At 39.3% G+C, this 21,047-nt stretch overlaps 1 protein-coding gene across 2 annotated transcripts in view; it reads right to left on the bottom strand.

The window, feature by feature from the left end:
* EPM2A (EPM2A glucan phosphatase, laforin) overlaps nt 1-20,227 on the bottom strand; it is a gene marked incomplete at its 5' end in the record, with an annotated part of 114,157 nt that extends 93,930 nt beyond the window's left edge. For both annotated transcript variants that reach the window (XM_080805670.1, XM_080805671.1), the window contains one exon: nt 19,927-20,227. In XM_080805670.1, the coding sequence (XP_080661796.1) occupies nt 19,927-20,227 (301 nt within the window). The remainder of the gene's footprint in view (nt 1-19,926) is intronic.
* Nucleotides 20,228-21,047: the final 820 nt, after the last annotated feature.

Below are 21,047 nucleotides of genomic sequence, written 5' to 3'. Positions count from 1 at the left end.
GGGAGCGGATGGGGACACTGGTAACTAAGAGCATGTCACACCCCAACTTTTCCAAATATGCTGAGGAAAGGTGATTCCGGGTAACATGGAGGAAAGAGGTAAGATCTCTCCATATGCCAGACGGGAACTCAAGCAATTTTACTTAAATGATAAAAGAAAGGGTTATCATAGAAGGCTATAGGACTTGGAATGTGTAGGCATCAGACATGTGAGATCTACATGAGTATGAATTAAACAAGTAGACAGAAAGGTATTCAGAATGTTTGTAACTTTGACTTATGGCTCTAAAACCCAGTACAGACATAGCATTTTATCAATAAAAACTCAGGAAAGTTGCCTGTGTCCAATGAAGGATACCACATCTGATCAGAAACAACATGTCAGGGTTGCTTCATGTACATATAAATATAAATGATGCACATATAAATATGTACATTATATGATGTACATATAAATAAAACGATGTGGTTGAGGGCCTCACAGCCAAATATACACAAATTATATCTAGGATCAACACATTAGTTGCCTAACTTAAATCTACATAAAACTCACAACCAGTTGCGGGGGCGGAGGGGGCAATAGAGGCAGCATATGCACTAGTCATATATATGACCAAACTATATTAGTTCATTAAACTCTGTTATTTTCATAGCTCAGTAAGACATACTCTATCTGGAAGGGTGAATACTATTCCTTCCCTCTGCTAATGCTAGAAAGTTAAATCTCTGACCACAGGTTCTAAGGAAAGCCTTCATACTGAATCCAATCAACACTGATGGCCTCGGCAGCTGCCCAAGAAAAAGAAAGGGATCTTTCTTACAATGCCACTAATGGACCAGACAGACACCCACGGAGATTAAGATACTAATCCCCTGTATATCCCTAATCCAAAGAAATAGGTATGTGCATGTGTGAGTGTTTTGCATTAATCAGGTTTGGTTTAGATAGATCCAATAACTTCACATTATAGAATCACTTGTCGTATTTAAAAATTGTATAATAAATACAAATCACTTGAAGAAGCTACCTCTGATTAGTTTTCATGTTGTTCCACCAAAGCCAATGGAATAATATAGATGGTTCACTGCAGACCTAAGTTTGCTACAGTTGTGACAGAAATCGAAGAAAGGGCAGAGCACTATCAAAGAGTTGCATGAAATGGTGGGGGGAAAATAAGAGTCTGGGTGGCTGAAACTTAGACTGTTTTCAGGAAGTGGCAGAAGTGCAGACAAAAGTAGGTAATTGTGAGGAGCCTGAAAGGTCATAGTAAGAAGTTTAGATTTATTTTATAGGAAAAAAGAACTCAACAAAGAATTCTTAATTGCACATGTGACATTATCTAATCTGTATTTTAAAAAGAAAATTCTGGTAGCAAGGTGGAAGAAGGATTGAATAGAGAAAGGACACAAAGGAGTTAGATCATGTAAAAGGCCACTGAAATGGCAAGGAAACAAACCATAACCAAGGCAGCAGGATGAAAATAAAAAGTAGTTGGGGGTAAGGCTGGGGGAGAACTGAAATATTTCAGCTTACAGAATCTTACAGAGACCTTCCAAACCAACTGGTTATCAAAAGCACCTGTGGAAACTGTAAAATTCTTATTCCCTGGCCAATCCCAGAACTATTAAATCAAAATCTCTTAAGGATATGGACTAGGAAAGGCTTGGCATACCTCAGGGATTCATCATGCAATCAGCTCAGCCGAAAAAGTTATGCCTCCACACACTTGAATGACTGAGCTAGTGTCTTTACATCAGGAACACAGGGGGAAAAAAAGCTTTGTGAAGGCTTATCAGTATTTGAGGTTTTGATATATTCAGCTTACAGTACTAACAGGACACCCAGATGAAAAAGCCCTATAGACAATAGAATGTATCAGTCCAGAAGAGAGATTAGAGTCAGGGCTCGATCATCACAAGATTGGAGACAATCCTTCAAAGGAAGAATGTAGCTTGAGATAAGAGGTGATTTAGGGAAGAGGCTCAAAGAGCACCTACACTTAATGGTAGTGCACAAAAAGATGAACTTGGTAGTAGGGTTGGCCAAGGAAGATAAATGTATTTAACAGATAACTCCATTAAATCACCATTAAGCCATACTGCCTTACTTGTTTACAACAAAGTTAAGTACTATACAAAACCAATTCATGCATTTCAAGGTAAAGGCTTCAATGTTCAACCCAAGTTAGGTATGTCAGCTTCCTACCCTAATTTCCTACTGCCCATCCAAGTATTATCTATATAGCCACCAGAGGAGAGTTTTAAAACTTATGGACCCTTACAATGCAGCAACTGAAAGGCAAATAACCCAATTGAAGATGGACAGAGATATAAATAGATATTTCTCCAAGAAGATACACTCACAAATGGATATCCTCTGGTTGACATATGACCAATAAGCACAGGAAAAGATGTTCAACATTATCAGTTATTAGAGAAATGCGAATCAAGACCATAATGAGATACTTCACACCCCTGCAATGGCTAAAATTAAAAATGCAGGCAATAACAAATGTTGTAAAGGATATGGAGAAATTGAAACTCTCATGCAATGTTGGTGGGAATATAAAATGAGAGTCACTTTGGAAAACAGTTTGACAATTTGTCAAATGATAAAACCAAAAAGTTACCATGACTCAGCAATTCCACTTCTGGATATATACCCAAAAGAAGTGAAAACAAACAAACAAATAAAAAGATGTAAAAACATGTCTATGCAAAAGTTCATAGCAGCATTATTCAAAAAGTGAAAACAACCCATATGTCCATCAACTGATGAACAAATAAATGGAATGTGGTATATCCATACAATGAATTATTACTCAGCAATAAAAGTATGAACGAAGCATGTATAGTCCGTTACAAGGAGTCACATGTTATATGGTTCCATTTATATGAAACATTCAGAATGTCCTGAAACGGTTCCAAAAAATAGAAATGGAAGGAAAACTTCCAAACTCATTCTATGAGGCCAGCATCACCTTGATCTCAAAACCAGACAAGGATCCCACCAAAAAAGAGAATTACAGACCCATATCCTTGATGAACACAGATGCGAAAATTCTCACCAAAATACTGGCCAATAGGATCCAACAGTACATTAAAAGGATTATTCACCACGACCAAGTGGGATTTATTCCAGGGCTGCAAGGTTGATTCAACATCCACAAATCCATCAATGTGATACAATACATTAATAAAAGAAAGAGTAAGAACCATATGATACTCTCAATAGATGCCAAAAAAGCATTTGACAAAGTGCAGCATCCCTTCCTGATTAAAACTCTTCAAAGTGTAGGGATAGAAGGCACATACCTCAATATTATCAAAGCCATCTATGAAAAACCCACTGCAAATATCATTCTGAATGGAGAAAAACTGAAAGCTTTTCTGCTAAGGTCAGGAACACGACAGGGATGTCCATTATCACCACTGCTATTCAACATAGTACTAGAAGTCCTAGCCTCAGCAATCAGACAACAAAAAGAAATTAAAGGCATCCAAATCGGCAAAGAAGAAGTCAAACTATCACTCTTTGCAGATGATATGATACTATATGTGGAAAACCCAAAAGGCTCCACTCCAAAACTGCTAGAACTTATACAGGAATTCAGTAAAGTGTCAGGATATAAAGTCAATGCACAGAAATCAGTCGCATTTCTTTACACTAACAACAAGACAGAAGAAAGAGACATTGAGGAGTCAGTCCCATTCACAATCGCACACAAAACCATAAGATACCTAGGAGTAAATCTAACCAAAGAGGCAAAGAATCTATACTCAGAAAACTATAAAGTACTCATGAAAGAAATTGAGGAAGACACAAAGAAATGGAAAAATATTCCATGCTCATGGATTGGAAGAACAAATATTGTGAAAATGTCTATGCTACCTAAAGCAATCTACACATTTAATGCAATCCCTATCAAAAACCCATCCATTTTTTTAAAGAAATAGAACAAATAATCCTAAAATTTATATGGAACCAGAAAAGACCTCGAATAGCCAAAGGAATACTGAAAAAGAAAGCCAAAGTCAGTGGCATCACAATTCCAGACTTCAAGCTCTATCACAAAGCTGTCACCATCAAGACAGTATGGTACTGGCACAAAAACAGACATATAGACCAATGGAACAGAATAGAGAGCCCAGAAATAGACCCTCAACTCTATGGTCAACTAATCTTCGACAAAGCAGGAAAGAATATCCAATGGAAAAAAGACAGCCTCTTCAACAAATGGTGTTGGGAAAATTGGACAGCCACATGCAGAAAAATGAAATTGGACTATTTCCTTACACCACACACGAAAATAGACTCAAAATGGTTGAAGGACCTCAATGTGAGAAAGGAATCCATCAAAATCCTTGAGGAGAACACAGGCAGCAACCTCTTCGACCTCGGCCGCAGCAACTTCTTCCTAGGAACATCACCAAAGGCAAGGGAAACAAGGGCAAAAATGAACTCTTGGGATTTCATCAAGATCAAAAGCTTTTGCACAGCCAAGGAAACCGTTAACAAAACCAAAAGACAACTGACAGAATGGGAGAAGATATTTGCAAACGACATATCAGATAAAGGGCTAGTATCCAAAATCTATAAAGAGCTTAGCAAACTCAACACCCAGAGAACAAATAATCCAGTCAAGAAATGGGCAGAGGACATGAACAGACATTTCTGCAAAGAAGACATCCAGATGGCCAACAGACACATGAAAAAGTGCTCCACATCACTCGGCATCAGGGAAATACAAATCAAAACCACAATGAGATACCACCTCACACCAGTCAGAATGGCTAAAATTAACAAGTCAAGAAATGACAGATGCTGGCGAGGATGCGGAGAGAGGGGAACCCTCCTACACTGCTGGTGGGAATGCAAGCTGGTGCAACCACTCTGGAAAACAGTGTGGAGGTTCCTCAAAAAACTGAAAATAGAGCTACCCTGTGACCCAGCAATTGCATTACTGGGTATATATCCTAAAGATACAAACGTGGTGCTCCGAAGGGGCACGTGCACCCGAATGTTTATAGCAGCAATGTCCACAATAGCCAAACTGTGGTAAGACCCTAGATGTCCATCAACAGATGAATGGATAAAGAAGAAGTGGTATATATACACAATGGAATACTATGCAGCCATCAAAAGACACGAAATCTTGCCATTTGCGACGACATGGATGGAACTAGAGGGTATCATGCTCAGCGAAATAAGTCAATCGGAGAAAGACAACTATCATATGATCTCTTTGATATGAGGAAGTGGAGATGCAATGAGGGGGGGTTGGGGGGAGGTAGGAAAAGAAAAAATGAAAAGATGGGATTGGGAGGGAGACAAACCATAAAAGACTCAATCTCAAGAAACAGACTGAGGGTTGCTGGGGGGAGGGGGGACGGGAGAGGGTGGTGGGGAAATGGACATTGGGGAGGGTATGTGCTATGATGAGTGCTGTGAAATGTGCAAACCTGGCGATTCACAGACCTGTATCCTTGGGGATAAAAATACATTATATGTTTATTTAAAAAAAAATTCAGAACGGACAAATTCATAGAGACTGAAAGTACATTATTACATTTGCCAGAGGACAGGGAAGGGAGAAATGGGGACTGATTAGTAATGAGTACAAAATTTCCTTTTGGAGTGGTGAAAACATTGGGTAATTCATGTTGACTTTGTGAATATACTAAAAACCGCTCAGTTTTATGCTTTAAGGGGGTGAATTTTAGGATATGTGAATTATATCTCAATAAAACTCTTTTTGAAAGTACAGATTTCCAGGCTCCATTTTTGGAGATTCTGTAAGTCTGTGACTGACCCAAGAATCTGTATGTTTTTAAAGATATGCCAGTGATTCCCTAACCTGACTGAGCAGTAGGTGATCCTAATTAGGTGATCCTAATGCTCAATCAATCACCGGCATATCTAGAAAATTCGCTAGAGAGTTACCTGGGTTACATTTGAAGAAAAAGAAAAGATGCCACAGCAGTGGTCCAAATGAACAAAGCAGTGAGAGAAGCTGACCCTGCCTCAGCCCTCCAGGCTTCAAGAAAGAAGGTCCTACTCACCACCCCATAACACATAACCCCCACTCCCACCCCCGCCATCTCCTGTAGTCACCACCTTCCTCCCATCCCCACCTTCCTCACCAGCTGCCTGACAGCACTCTCCCTCAGCATTCCTTTCCCCAAAACCCTACAGCTCAGCCACCCCATCACAGGACTCCGGATTAAACACTTAAATGCCTTTGAATCCCCAGACTCTGGCTTTTCCCTGCTCACTTTAATAAAACAAGGATTCTCACTCATAGAAGATCAAGTCAGAGCACCAATTTCCTCTTAGATTCACATCAGACAAATCCTTAGGAATAATTGTGTTGCTTCAGAAACCAGCAAGGGAGACAAACCATAAGAGACTCTTAATCTCAGGAAACAAACTGAAGGTTTCTGGAGGGGAGGGGATGGGAGGGATGGGGTGTCTGGGTGATGGACACTGGGGAGGGTATGTGCTATGGTGAGTGCTGTGAATTGTGTAAGTCTGATGAATCACAGACAGACCTGTACCCCTGAAACAAATAATACATTATATGTTAATTTTTTTAAAAAAGAATAAATGTGTTGCTTTTATTTTCATAATTACAGAAAAAAATAACAAGGGAAGATCCTGTTTTTCTTTAAATATCTAGTTTAAAATACTATCCCCTCCATAAAGACTTCCTCAACCCCTCTCCCATTCCTGATTACCGGATAAACTTCTGCCACTCCACTGTATACAGAATTTCAGATTGCTGTTACAATCCTTCCTTGATAAAAAGTCTTTTTTTTTTCTCATCTAGAATACAAATCTCTTACACTCAAGAGCTGTGAATTTTTCATCAGTGTTTCCCAGCACTTATCACAATGTCAGGTGGATAACTGAATCTCATAATTGTGTGTAAAATGAGTTGATCAGATGAATCAAATACGTATTCTGATTTGTTAGGGTGCCTAAATGAGGAACGGAAAATTATAGACATCCTTTCTCAATGGCTAACACCAAAATAAGGTTTTAAGTAATAGTAAAATGTGAGGTTTAATGAACTTAATACATTTTTATTTTCATGGCATTTTGTTCACCTTTGTAATAGCAGATTACCTAAAAGAATTCTTTTTTTTTTTTAAGGATTTTTATTTATTTATTTGACAGATAGAGATCACAAGTAGGCAGAGAGAGAGAGAGGAGGAAGGCTCCCTGCTGAGCAGAGAGCCCGATGCAGGGCTCAATCCCAGGACCCTGAGATCATGACCTGAGCTGAAGGCAGAGGCTTTAACTCACTGAACCACCCAGGCGCCCCAAGAATTCTCTTTTTTAAAGTTTGATTTGGGTTATATCTCTCTATATTCCTCACACCTGATTAGACTGATTCACTAATGAATTCTAAGCAAATCTCTCTGAAAAATAGTAAAACCTCTTGAACTTCAATTAAAAGACATCATGAAGTGAAAATTGCAGATTCAAATTTCTAAACAGATTAAGTAAGTGAAAACTGAACCCTTTGCAAAAATGTATACACAGCTCAGGGGTAAAGTGCTTTTCTAATAAAATTTTTATGGAATACTCCTTCATTTGCAAATAAATGTGAAGTACCACCAGAAAATGATAAACGTAAATAAGCCAATGACAAAATCTTGTCAATATCTTTAGTACAAAATCATCATTACTCCCATTTACAATGAATGTTCACATGTATTGGCTCAATGCTTCCTCATAATTATTCTGAGCTAGTAAATGTTAAAGCAACTCTTTAAACCAATGTCTTCTTGTATCCCACACTCAAAATTTATATAACCTCAGAAATCAATAGGCAATATTTAGAATAGTTCCAAATCTAAGATCATGGAAATAGTAGTGTAACCCCCAAATATAGTCTTCTGTGTATGGGAGTTCAAAATTTCTCCAGCTCTGGAATTGTTCTGGGTAATGGTTGTCATACGCATCAAACAGATAAATTTTTAGAGATTTCAGTCAATAAAGAAGGTAATAAATTTATCAATTTATGACAAAAGACATGAATTTAAATGTCATATTAACTTCTGCCAAAGGTACTAATAGTTCACAAAATCTATAAATATGACATCCAGAAATGTTGGCCATCATGGGTGAAAGGTTGATAAAATTTTTCTTTGCTCACGGACATAATATAGAGCTTTTTACAACTAAACTGAAAAGAAAATGATTTGATAGTAACCATTCCTCTAATTCTCTATGGTTTAATTAGCAAAAATTCAGGATCAAGCTCTGTGTTATGTTAATGTGACATTATGATTTAACATTTAAAAACATGAAGGTCATAGAACTGAAAATGTCAAGCTTCTCTCTCAGTGTATACTGGCTGTAACACAGACCTGAGCTAGATGGACAGAGCCCAGGATCCACCATCGGAGCAGAAAACAGAACATTTTCCAGGTAACAATTTTCAAAGTTGAGGATGATCTTGGAATAATAAAACATTTTAATGAGCTTGCCTGTTTGGAAGCCCTGGCACCAGTGCCGGCCCAAAGACACAGAGCCATCTCTCACACCTAGCGGGAGCTCAGCGAGTCAGACCTGAGCTGCCAGCTAAGCCCATCTCGTTCACAGAAAGTTGAAATCTCCTCAGACTTGTCTCATCTCATTAAGCTAACCATCCATTCTCTGGCCTTCTACAAATCCAATTTGTAAATCTTTCCCTCATTCACACTCACATCCCAAATACTCACGAGCATTATCTTTACACAAAGAAACATATTTCATGAAGTATAAAATCTCCACTGTATGCATTTTATCTCTTTCAATTAAACACCATAAAATATATTATACTTGTTTAATGCCTTATCCAACTGATTATTTTGCCTCCACAGGAGCACCAAATAACATTGCTAAGTTCGTAGTTGCTTTAACACATTTTGAAAAAAAAAAAAAAAAGTTCCTAACTTTTCTCCTTCCCCACTATGTGAGCATGTAACAATATTTTCTTTAAATTTTCCTAAAATTAGAGCCCCATTCTGCTTCTAGGGGACATGAACAGATCATCTAAAAACAGCAAACACTTTCATTTCAGCTCCCATTAACTCTCTGGCAAATGAAGGAGGATCTGATATGGGGGGAGATGGAATAAGAAACTGCAGTAATATCTACTCCTGGATTATTTTCCTCTGTCTGATACAACTCGTTTCATTTTGGTTTGAATATCCTTCTTGATGTTGTTAAAACTTCAGGTCATTTGGGCTGATATAACACATTCCATGAATGCTCTGAAGAGAAAGGAGTGGAGAGGAGGGAAGAAAGAATACCAAGAGAAGGATCCTTTGGAGTAAACAGTCTCAATTCACCTCTCCATTTTTTCTCATTCTCTCTCAATTCCCTTCTCACTGATAATACAGAGATATCCTGGATCTTACGCAGCCAGAGTGAACTCCTTCTCATCTATGACGTCTTTGATTTAGAGTTTGTGTATGGAATATGAAAATTCACTCACCAAATTTCCATGCCCTGCCTAGTGCCAAATCATGACACCTGCCTAAAGGTGTTTCCCACAGCCAGTGTTTCCCACAGGCTAACAGTGTGTGGACTTAGGATATTTGCTAAACCTCTCTCGGACCCACTTTCCCCATCACAAAATGAAATCATCATATAGTAATTTCAGCTGACCAAGAACCAGTTAAATTTTATTTATCACAATTTTTAGTCAGAGTTTTTCATTCAACAGTAATAAACTATTACCAAAATAAATCTTTCTTTCTTGACCATGTCATATGTCACTCTTTAAAGTTTTCTTTATACTTGTCATTCATATCTCATTAAGTTATTCTCGTGTAACTCTCGATTAGGTCCCTCTCTTTATATTGCCTTTTCCATGATTCCTTTGAGTGTAGTAAGCATAGCTATGTTCTTGAAAGACTCTCACCTCATAATGGATGAAACAAAAGACTAAGTTTGTATTTAGGAGATCTTTCTTCTAGTCAAAGTTTATCCAATTAAAATTGAGCACACATCTCTTAACTATAAAGAAACAAACAGGGTTGTTAGAAGGGAGGTGTGGGGGGGAATGGCGTAATTGGGTGATAGGCCTTAAGGAGGGCACTTGAAGCGATGAGCACTGAGAGTTGTATACAACTGATGAATCACTAAATTCTACTTCTGAAACTAGTAGTACAATATATGTAAATTAAATTGAATTTAAATTTTAAAAGGATTAAAAAAATAAAAGAATTTTGCAATTAGACAAAGAAACAAGTTACATGCTCTCTATCCACAAAATTCAGCTGCAATGTGGATGACATCCCTTATGCGGTACATGTCCTTCTATCCTCCACTCAAACCCACTCTTCACCAAGGTACAGGACAGCTGAAGTAGAAATGGATAAGGCAAATAATTACTGAGGGTTGCAGTATAATCTTGAATATACTGGCAATGCTGGTATAGTTTCGGGTCAGTGTATGGATTAGTCCAATATTATATAAAACTGCTGCTGCTTCTATGAACATAACCTACCTTTAAGATCAATAAATTTCATCAATTGTTGGCTATCTTAAAGTCATAGCTACTACTTTGTTCTAGGCACTTTATAAACTAGTCCTCATAACAACAATAGTGTGGTTATTAATCATCCCTTTTAGAAGATACACCCAAGGAAAACAACCTAATTTTAACAAGAAAGATATAGATTAGACTGCATATGTGTGTGTGTGTCTGTGTATGAATATATGTACATATATATACACACACATATGTATAAATATATTATAAATAAACAACAAAATCAGGAATTATTTTGCAAAATTATAAAAATATGCTGGAAAAATACCTACCTGCAAACTTTTAAAAATTAGTCCAAGACTTCTTCTCCTGCCTATAAAAGTAATAACTAAAAAAATGGCACAATGTATGAAACAATTGTTTTTAAATGTTGAACAAAAAGCAGCATAGGACTATAATCTCTGAGAGAAGAAAAAGAAACAAGGTGAACAATATGAATGCCATGGATTTCTGCCTGTAGAGAATTTCTGAACCATGATGCAGGAACAAGATTCAAATAGAACTCAGTGGTCTCAGTGACTGAGGAAATAGAAATCAAAGTTTGGGGAGAATAGGGTGATCGGAATTTGTAGGACCAAATTTCAGAAATGAAAAAGCCCTGAAGAGAAAGTTCCATGAACCTGCATAAAGGTCTCTTAGATTCTTTGGCTTCATACCAATCTGTGGATGCATAAGAAGAAGTTTGATAGAGCCATACAAAGAACAAATAGCAAGCCATACAAAAAACAAACAATAAATTTCTGAATATTGTATGCCAAAGAATTGGCAGAGTTCACACAGAATTGGGAAACATTTGCATTTCCATCAGAATGAGGAGATCTTATTTAATACATGGGGCATTTAAAAGAGAACACAGAAGGGTCATTCCTTAGTAGTAGAGCTAAATTAGTCCTACAGTAAAAGCTACCATAGATGTGTCATTATAAACCTTCAAGATAAACTTCAAAAGTAACAAACTTATCCACAAATAACTGCCAGAAAAAAGATTCCAACTCTAAAATGAAAAACTACAATATCCAACATCCAAACAAAAATGAATAGATATGAAAGTCAATTTCTTTCCTATGTATCAGTGATGAACAATTGAAATCTACAATCAAAAAGGTTTTAAATATGCCATTTAAGCTAGCACCCTCCCCCCCAAAAAAATGTATAAATTTAACAGAACATGTACAGGATCTGTATGTGGAGAACTACAAAACACTAATGAAAGCAATCAAAGAAGATCTAATTAAATGGAGATGTACTCCAGGTTCATAGATTGAAAGACCTGATATGGTTAAGATGTCAATTTTTCTGAACTTGATATATATATATTCAATGCAATCCCAATCAAATCACAACTTTATTTTGTAATATCCACAAACTGATTCTACAATGTAAATGTAAACACCAAAAAGACCCAACACAATACTGAAGAAAACAAAGACGGAGGACTCATACTACTAATATTTCAAGATTAGCATAAAGCGACAGTAATCAACACAGTGTGTGACATGGGTAAAAGAATGGGCACATAGATCAGTGCAAATATCTAAATTTTAATAATGGCCCATCAAAAAAGGAAGGAAAGAATTTTCAACAAATGGTCCTGGAACAATTAGATACTCATTAAAAAAAAGAAAAAAAGACTCTAGACATGGACTTTGTATCATAGATAAAAATTAACACAAAATGTATTATAGACCTATATGTAACACACAAAATTATAAAAAGCTTCTAGAAGATAACACAGGAGAAAAAATAGATGATCTTGGGTTTAGAAATGAGTTTTTTGATTCAAAACAAAAGGCATAATCCATTAAAGAAAAAAAATGATAAAATGGACTGCATTAAAACTAAAAGTTTTACATTATAAATAACACTGTTTAGAGAATGAAAAGACAAGTCACAAACAGTAAGGAAATATTTGCAGATCACATATCTCTTTAGAACTTGTATCCAAATATTCAAAGAACTCTTAAAAATCAGCAATAAGAAAAAAAACAACCATTTATATGGAACCAGAAAAGATCTCGAATAGCCAAAGGAATATTGAAAAAGAAAGCCAAAGTCGGTGGCATCACAATTCCAGACTTCAAGCTCTATTACAAAGCTGTCATCATCAAGACAGTATGGTACTGGAACAAAAACAGACATATAGACCAATGGAACAGAACAGAGAGCCCAGAAATAGACCCTCAACTCTATGGTCAACTAATCTTCGACAAAGCAGGAAAGAATATCCAATGGAAAAAAGACAGCCTCTTCAACAAATGGTGTTGGGAAAATTGGACAGCCACATGCAGAAAAATGAAATTGGACTATTTCCTTACACCACACACGAAAATAGACTCAAAATGGTTGAAGGACCTCAATGCGAGAAAGGAATCTATCAAAATCATTGAGGAGAATGCAGGCAGCAACCTCTTTGACCTCAACCGCAGCAACTTCTTCCTAGGAACATCGCCAAAGGCAACAGAAGCAAGGGCAAAAATGAACTCTTGGGATTTCATCAAGATCAAAAGCTTTTGCACAGCCAAGGAAACAGTTAACAAAACCAAAAGACAACTGACAGAATGGGAGAAGATATTCGCAAACAACATATCAGATAAAGGGCTAGTATCCAAAATCTATAAAGAGCTTGGCAAACTCAATACCCAAAGAACAAATAATCCAGTCAAGAAATGGGCAGAGGACATGAACAGACATTTCTGCAAAGAAGACATCCAGATGGCCAACAGACACATGAAAAAGTGCTCCACATCACTCGGCATCAGGGAAATACAAATCAAAACCACAATGAGATACCACCTCACACCAGTCAGAATGGCTAAAATTAACAAGTCAAGAAATGACAGATGCTGGCGAGGATGCGGAGAGAGGGGAACCCTCCTACACTGCTGGTGGGAATGCAAGCTGGTGCAACCACTCTGGAAAACAGTGTGGAGGTTCCTCAAAAAACTGAAAATAGAGCTACCCTGTGACCCAGCAATTGCATTACTGGGTATATATCCTAAAGATACAAACGTGGTGCTCCGAAGGGGCACGTGCACCCGAATGTTTACAGCAGCAATGTCCACAATAGCCAAACTGTGGTAAGACCCTAGATGTCCATCAACAGATGAATGGATAAAGAAGAAGTGGTATATATACACAATGGAATACTATGCAGCCGTCAAAAGACATGAAATCTTGCCATTTGCGACGACGTGGTTGGAACTAGAGGGTATCATGCTTAGCGAAATAAGTCAGTTGGAGAAAGACAACTATCATATGATCTCTTTGATATGAGGAAGTGGAGATGCAAGGCGGGGGGGTGGGGTGGGGGAAGGTAGGAAAAGAAAAAATGAAAAGATGGGAGGGAGACAAACCATAAAAGACTCAATCTCAAAAAACAGACTGAGGGTTGCTGGGGGGAGGGGGTACGGGAGAGGGTGGTGGGGAAATGGACATTGGGGAGGGTATGTGCTATGATGAGTGCTGTGAAATGTGTAAACCTGGCGATTCACAGACTTGTACCCCTGGGGATAAAAATACATTATATGTTTATTAAAATAAAAAAATTAAAAAAAAAGGAAAAAGAAAACAAACAACCTAACTAAAAAATGGAAGAAAGATCTGAGCAGACACCCAATTAAAAAAGATATACAGATGGCAAATAGGCATATAAAAAGACGCTCAACATCATGTATTTTCACAAATTTAAAAAATCAGATACCAACTGCCCAACTGTAAGAATAGTTAAAACCCCAAATCTGAGCAAAATCAATTGCTGATGAGAATGTGTAGCAACAGGAACCCTCATTCATTGCTGGTGGGAATGAAAAACGCTATGGCCACTTCAGAAGATGGTCTGACAGTTTCTTAAAAAGCTCAATACACTTTCATATGCTCTGGCAAACCCATTCCTAGGTATTTACCCAACTGATTTAAAAACTTTAAGTTTACATAAAAACTTGCGCATCACTGTAGTAGCTTTATTCATAACCACCAACTGAAAGGAAGTATGCGTGTTGTGGGGAGGAGTAATCTGCTGAGGTTACAGCTTTCCAGATACATGGGACACCCACGGGTGATACTGCCAATCTTCTCTCTCCTCCCATATTCCACTGGATGCAGATGTGATGACTAGACTGTTGTCTTGAGGAAAAAGCCAAGAAAATACAATAACACCTCTCCAAACATCCATGGGCTGTGGGCCATTACCATCACCATCTCTCTATGTACTTTTTATAGCATAAATATTAACCTTTATTTGTTTAAACAACTGTTTGTTGTGTTTTCTGTGAACTAACAGCCCACCATATTCTAAACTGCCCCTGAAACAGTCACTTTTGGGAGGGAAGTGTTCCTCGCCTACTTCAAAAAGTGTTTGCTGTTGGAAATACTCATGGTATTCCCACCTTCCTGGCAAGAATGACTGGGTTCCAGGAAGGTAAATTCCCATTTCTCCCACACATTTTTCTAACTAGAGCTGTCAGGGAAGATTTTTTTTTTTTTTTTTTTTTTTCCTTCTCTGGATTTGAGTATGAAAGCCTGGAGCTCCCTGTTGGGAAGTCTAGCTTGGTAGAGACTGCTTGAGGGAATGAGGTCAATACCAGAGTAAAGCAAACCCACGGGGAAGAGAGACAGCTGGAGAGCAAGTGAGAGCAGAGAGGTTAAACTCCATGTTTCTTTTAGTTTGTTTCTATGAGTTAATAATAATTTCTCTTTTTTAGACCGGTTCACACTCCATTTCTATTACTTGCAATCAAAGAGTCTAGGCCAATATAACTAATGTGCTTTTCAACTGTGAGATGAGGTATGAAGAAAGGAAGAGCACTATGAGAAAGATTAAGGGGTGAGTTAGGGAAGACTTCTAAAAAAGTTAGGGAAGACTTCTAAAAAAGCAACAGGTAAGAAGACACCTAATGAGCACACAGATGGCAACCTGGAAAAGACTGCAAGGAAAAATTTCCCACATGCCTCCTTCCCACCATATCCTCAACACGAATTCAGTGTGCTCTAAACATAGGAGGGAAGGGTTTTCCTGGAAAGGGCCCCAGGGGATATGGGCTAGAGATCTAGGTGAACAGATCTTGAGATGTCTGTGGATCTACCAGTAGAGTTGAAAGTGAAGAAGGAGGAGGAGGAGGAGGAGGAGGAGGAGGAGGAAGAGGAAAAGGAGAAAAAAAAGAAGGAAAGAAAGAAAAGGCAACTCCATTTAGGAATAAAATATGCTAAAATATATTTCCCCATAGTAAAGTTTCATTTACTTGTTTGTTTTTACTTTGCTAATGGTAAGTACCTGGAGCTCACTGGCTCCCCAGCCTCACACCCTAAAGAAGGAAATCTGTCAAACTACACAGTATCCCATGCATGTCCCCCCACTTAGAGGAGATTTGGGGTAAAGATAAACAACTTAAACAAGAAACAAGCACAGCTGCCTATACTAATCAACATATACTTTATTCATAAAAATGAATGGTCATCCAAGGATTGTCCAATATTTAGGGAAAACCTACAGCATAAAAAAAAAATTGCCCATAAAGAAAAAAAAGTTAACGCAAGACAGAAACAACTTTTAATGAATTCTATCTAATGTCATCGGAAAGATTCAGGTATTAATTGTATCCATACAGGAAGAACAAGCAGCTATGAAAAAAAAGAAAAGAAATCAGAGAGAATAACAGAAAAATGCAGAAGATTAAAAATATGATTGCCAGAAGTAAAAAAATCCAGTGTAAGCACTAAATGATGGAATAGCTAGTATTAAAAATCAAGCAGTGATCTGGGAAATATTGTCAGGAAAATTCATCCAAACACAAACCATGGAAAATATAAGAGAAAAAAGATACTCACATGTATGCAAAAGGTAGATTATATGGCTAACAGCCATTTCAGAGGAAAGAACAGAGAAAACAGGGGAGGAAATGAAATAATAAAATATCTCCCTGAGTTAAAAGAAACAATTACTGAAATAGAAAGATCCAACCCATTGTCAAGTGATATAAACAAGAGAGACTCAGATACATCCTGGTAAAATAACTTAAGGAAAGGCTGTCTTCAAAAGAGGGAGGAAAAAAACAGATTGCCTATAGAGGAATGGGCTTAGTTTGGCATCACAGTTATCCATTACAATGGGTACTACAAGGTACTGAAGCAAAGGTTTCAAAGGGAAAATTAATTTGGACTAGAATACCAAAGGATCAGTCAAGTGTGAAGGCAAAATACAGACATTTTCAAGAAACTGAGAATTCAGATATTTTATCTCCCATTTACTGTTTCTTCAAAATTATTTTAGGATTCAACTCAACAAAATGAGTAAGATATTTAAGAAAAAGGAAGATATGGCATCCAAAACAATGTAACTAACCTGGGAGTTCAATTAAAAACAAAAAAGTCAAAACAAAACAAAACAAAACAAAAACAAAAACAAAAAAGTCCCAGATAGTTGTGCTCTGAACGCACTACATCAATGAAAATTAGAACAAGAATCCCAATTTTTCAAGGCAAAAATTTTTCCAAAAAATGAGAAGTTTGCATTCATCAAATACTGCAGTCAAGCTAGGAAATTCTGATGATCAATGTGCTGCTTCCAGTGTTAAAAAAAAAAAAAATTACCTAGAAATTTTACACAAGTTGTAGAAGAACATTACCACCCAAATATGAAGTAAAACAAACCTGGGTATCTTAACACTTACAGTGTTAAGGGAAAAGAATCCCTTCCCTGTGTTCCATGTCACAGAATTACATTTCCTTTTTTATGAGTCTAATTGCACTACTTGGTTCTGCAATAATTATTTCCTAATTGTAACAGTAAAGATAACGATCACTAACACTTATTTAACACTTAATGTAAGTCCTGTTCCTAATTCTTTTAGATTTATTAGACAGCTTAGTTCTTTCAAAGACAGCACAGTAGGGCTCCCTGGGTGGCTCAGTGGGTTAAAACCTCTGCCTTCTGCTCTGGTCATGATCCCGAGGTCCTGGGATCGAACCCCCACTTCTGGCTCTCTGCTCAGCGGGAAGCCTGCTTCCCTTTCTCTCTGCCTGCCTCTCTGCCAACTGTGATCTCTGTCTGTCAAATAAATAAGTAAAATCTTTAAAAAAGAAAAAAATAAAACAAAGACAGCACAGTAAAGTTAAGTAACTTGCCCAAGGTCACACATGGGTTGGTGAACACAGGCATTCTGGCTCCAGAATCCTTACTCTTAAACGCTGACTATGATGCTTCTCATAATGCTCTTTAACTTACCATTTTTAGAATCAACTTATCAATCCAAAACAAGAAGGAATAGTAACAATTATAAAACACAATATAAATTATACAAAACTTACCAATAAAGAGAAAATAACCAAAGTAAGGAGAGGGAAAAGAATGTGTGTCAGCTATTTTTCTTACCTTCTTATACAGGGGTAACTTTCTGCACAGTACAATTATTATAACACAGAACTTTCTATATAATAGCAAGTCAACAATTATACATAGATAATTTCTACATAAGATAATAATATAAAAACCAGCAGGGAGCAGAGAGATAATGAATTTAAATTCCTCACATTTCACAGTAAGTATGATGGTTAGATTTATGGATACACAGCTACTGTCAGTAGATATTGTCTAATTTTAATTTTAAAATGTTATATATAATTTATATAGAAACTCAAAATCTAAGAACAGAAAAGTTACATGTAATACATTAAGAAATAGCAATAGAAGCAAATTATTTAGAACTTTGGGAGGAATATCAGTAAAGCTAAAAACAGAAAAGGAGAACTACGGAGGGGAAAGTCCATAATATTTATTAAAATTAGCAGATACTTTATTGTTAAAAATATTATATAATACTAGTCCATAATTTTTATTAAAATTAGCAGATATTTTATTGTTTAAAATGTTATATAAACTAGTCCATAATTTTTATTAAAATTAGCAGATATTTTATTGTTAAAAATATTATATAATACTATTAATAAAAGTTGTATCCTGTAAAGAAGGGCATAAGCCGGTGAGGACACCCTTCCATTCAGGCACCGGAATACAAAATGAGAATGAATGCCACCCGTTCATAAAACCAAGTGGAACAAGGATAGTACACAAACGTATTACAGAATACTCGTGTTCTTTACTGATTCTTTGTTTCCACACCCTTATGGACTAAATGGCCCATTTTTGTCATATAAGCTTCTAAAGAGACATTCATTTCATCAGCTTTAGACAACTGTTGATCACACATACTCCAATCCTCTACCTTGCACACCACTTTTAAAGAAAGAGCTGTCTAAATTCACACCTTGCTGGGGGAGGTGGGGGGGTGGTTTGGGGACGGAGTCTGCACTGGTATAGCCTTTTCAGGGTATAACTTGGCAGTCCTTATTGAAATGTAAAATACGGCCACACGCTGACCTAACAAGTGCACCTTTCAGAATCTACCATACAGCAACACTCCCAAATACTCAAAGATAACTCCATACACGGACTTTCAGTTAAGCTACTACTGTTTAAAACAGAGGAAAACGAAAACCATCTGAATGCGCAGTAGTTAGACGCAGAATATTTTGTTGCCTTTTAAAAAATAAAATGCATCTATATGGAGTAACGCTAAAAAGTATTGGCAACATATCGTTAATCAAGAAAAAGCAAGATACAGGATCATATATTATGCAGTCTGTGCGTGAGATAGATACATGATAGGTAGCTAGAGGCAGACACGTACTGGGCAGAAGGCAGTGGAGGGAAGAAGTTTTTACCTTGAAATTTGATTTTTTTTTTTTTACAACTAGCATAAATTGATTTTATATCTTAGGAAATCAGAGTATATATCAATAAATTAAAAAATCCGAAAGGAGAAAGACTCAATGTCTTTGCTCTCAGCGCTAAGGAAAGAAAACCCCATACACAAGCACGTGGATGAGGGAACAGGGCAGCTTCACCGGTTGGGTCATTTCTTAGGGAACGAGGGGGTAAACGGGGACGCCGAAACACTAGGACAGAGCTCAGGAGAGAACCCGTGAGCCGCAGGGCGGGCCAGGCGGCCAGGGACCGGCGCGGGGAGGACGGGTGCCCCGGGGCGGAGGTCACTTAGGAAACCGGGCCGCGACGCCGACACGCCAGGAAACACCCCGGGAACCGGGCCTGTGGGAAAGAGGGCGGAGGGTCAGGGAGCGAAGGGGCGGGCCGGCGCGCAGGAGCCGGGCAGGGATCCGGGACGCGTCCCGAGCCCGAGGCGCGGCGGGTGGCCACTGTTTGGCCCGCCGGGGCGCCCGGGGAGTTCAGGGGCAGATTTCGAAGCCGGGGAGACGGGCAGAGCGCGCGGGGAGCGCGCAGCGGGCACCGGCGGGCGCCCCAGGCCGAGGTCGAGGCCGCGGTCCCCGGGGCGCGCTCGGCGGGGGACGCCAGCTCCCAGTACCTTCCCAGGAGAGCTCTCCTCCGGGTTCCCGCTTCAGGAACTTGTACCAGAACGTGTCCACGCGGCCCGGCTCCGCCCCGTCCTGCGCCGCCTCCTCGGGCGCCAGCTCCACCTCCCCGAGCCACAGGCCGGGCTCCTGCAGCGCCAGCGCCCCCGCGCCCGCCGCGGTGCCCGCAGGCCTCAGGCGTACGGCCCCGCGCGGCTCCCAACGCCCCAGCTCGGGCCGCGACCCCACGACCAGCAGCTCCGGCCCGGCCCCGGCCACCGCGGGCGGCACCACCACCCCGAATCGGAACCGCATGGCGGCGGGCGGCGCAGCTCCGGGTGTCGGTGCCCGGCGGCCGGCAGACGTGGCCCGAGCGCGAAGCGGCCGCGGCGATTGGGCGGCGGCGCGGGAGGCCTGGTCGCCAGGGGCCGGGGCGCCGGCGGGGACACGTGCGAGGCTGCACCTTTTTTGGGCTGCATCACGCGGCCTAGGAGCCGGGCCTGGTCCAGCTCGGGGCCTGTGGCGACGGGAAGCGGGCGCGGGACAAGTGTCCTCTCGCGGAGAAGGACGCTTGCCCGGGCCGGTCGCCTCTTCCCGCAGCGCGGCTCCGCGGGGCGGCTGCGGACGCGGCGGAGGCGACAAAAGGGAGTCTAAACGGGTTAGGAACGGGAGGAAAACGGCCCAGAAACCCTGCGATTTTCCTGTCATCTTTCCCAAAGACTCGAAATTATGTTTATGTGGGTCGTAAAGAAAAATGGCGTGACGTTAATAGTGAAGTTGGGGGAAGATCCTGGCCGCGGTGTCTGGAGAGCTCCGGCCCTTACACAGGTCCCTTACTCTGGGCCTCCGGTTTCTTTATCTGTAACGTGAGGGTATTAAATAACCATCTTGAAAGACCCTGCTAACTCCGAAGGTTTCTCTGATTGGTGGAAGAGATGCCATTCAGAGCCCAGAGCTGATGCAGAAAAACACTGGTTACTTTTCCCTTGCCTAGTCCAATTCGATGCCTGAAATGACACATGTTCGCTTTCATTTTTTCAAAAAATGTTCCATTTTTAGTATATGTAAAACGCGTTTGGAGTAAATACTGTCGAGTCCTTTTCGAGGTAAAACAATAAGGACCATAATTCCATGA

Source organism: Martes martes (genome assembly GCF_963455335.1).
Source record: "Martes martes genome assembly, chromosome: 6".
In the NCBI taxonomy this organism is placed as follows: Eukaryota; Metazoa; Chordata; class Mammalia; order Carnivora; family Mustelidae; genus Martes; species Martes martes.
This window is presented reverse-complemented; position numbering and strand designations above follow the sequence as displayed.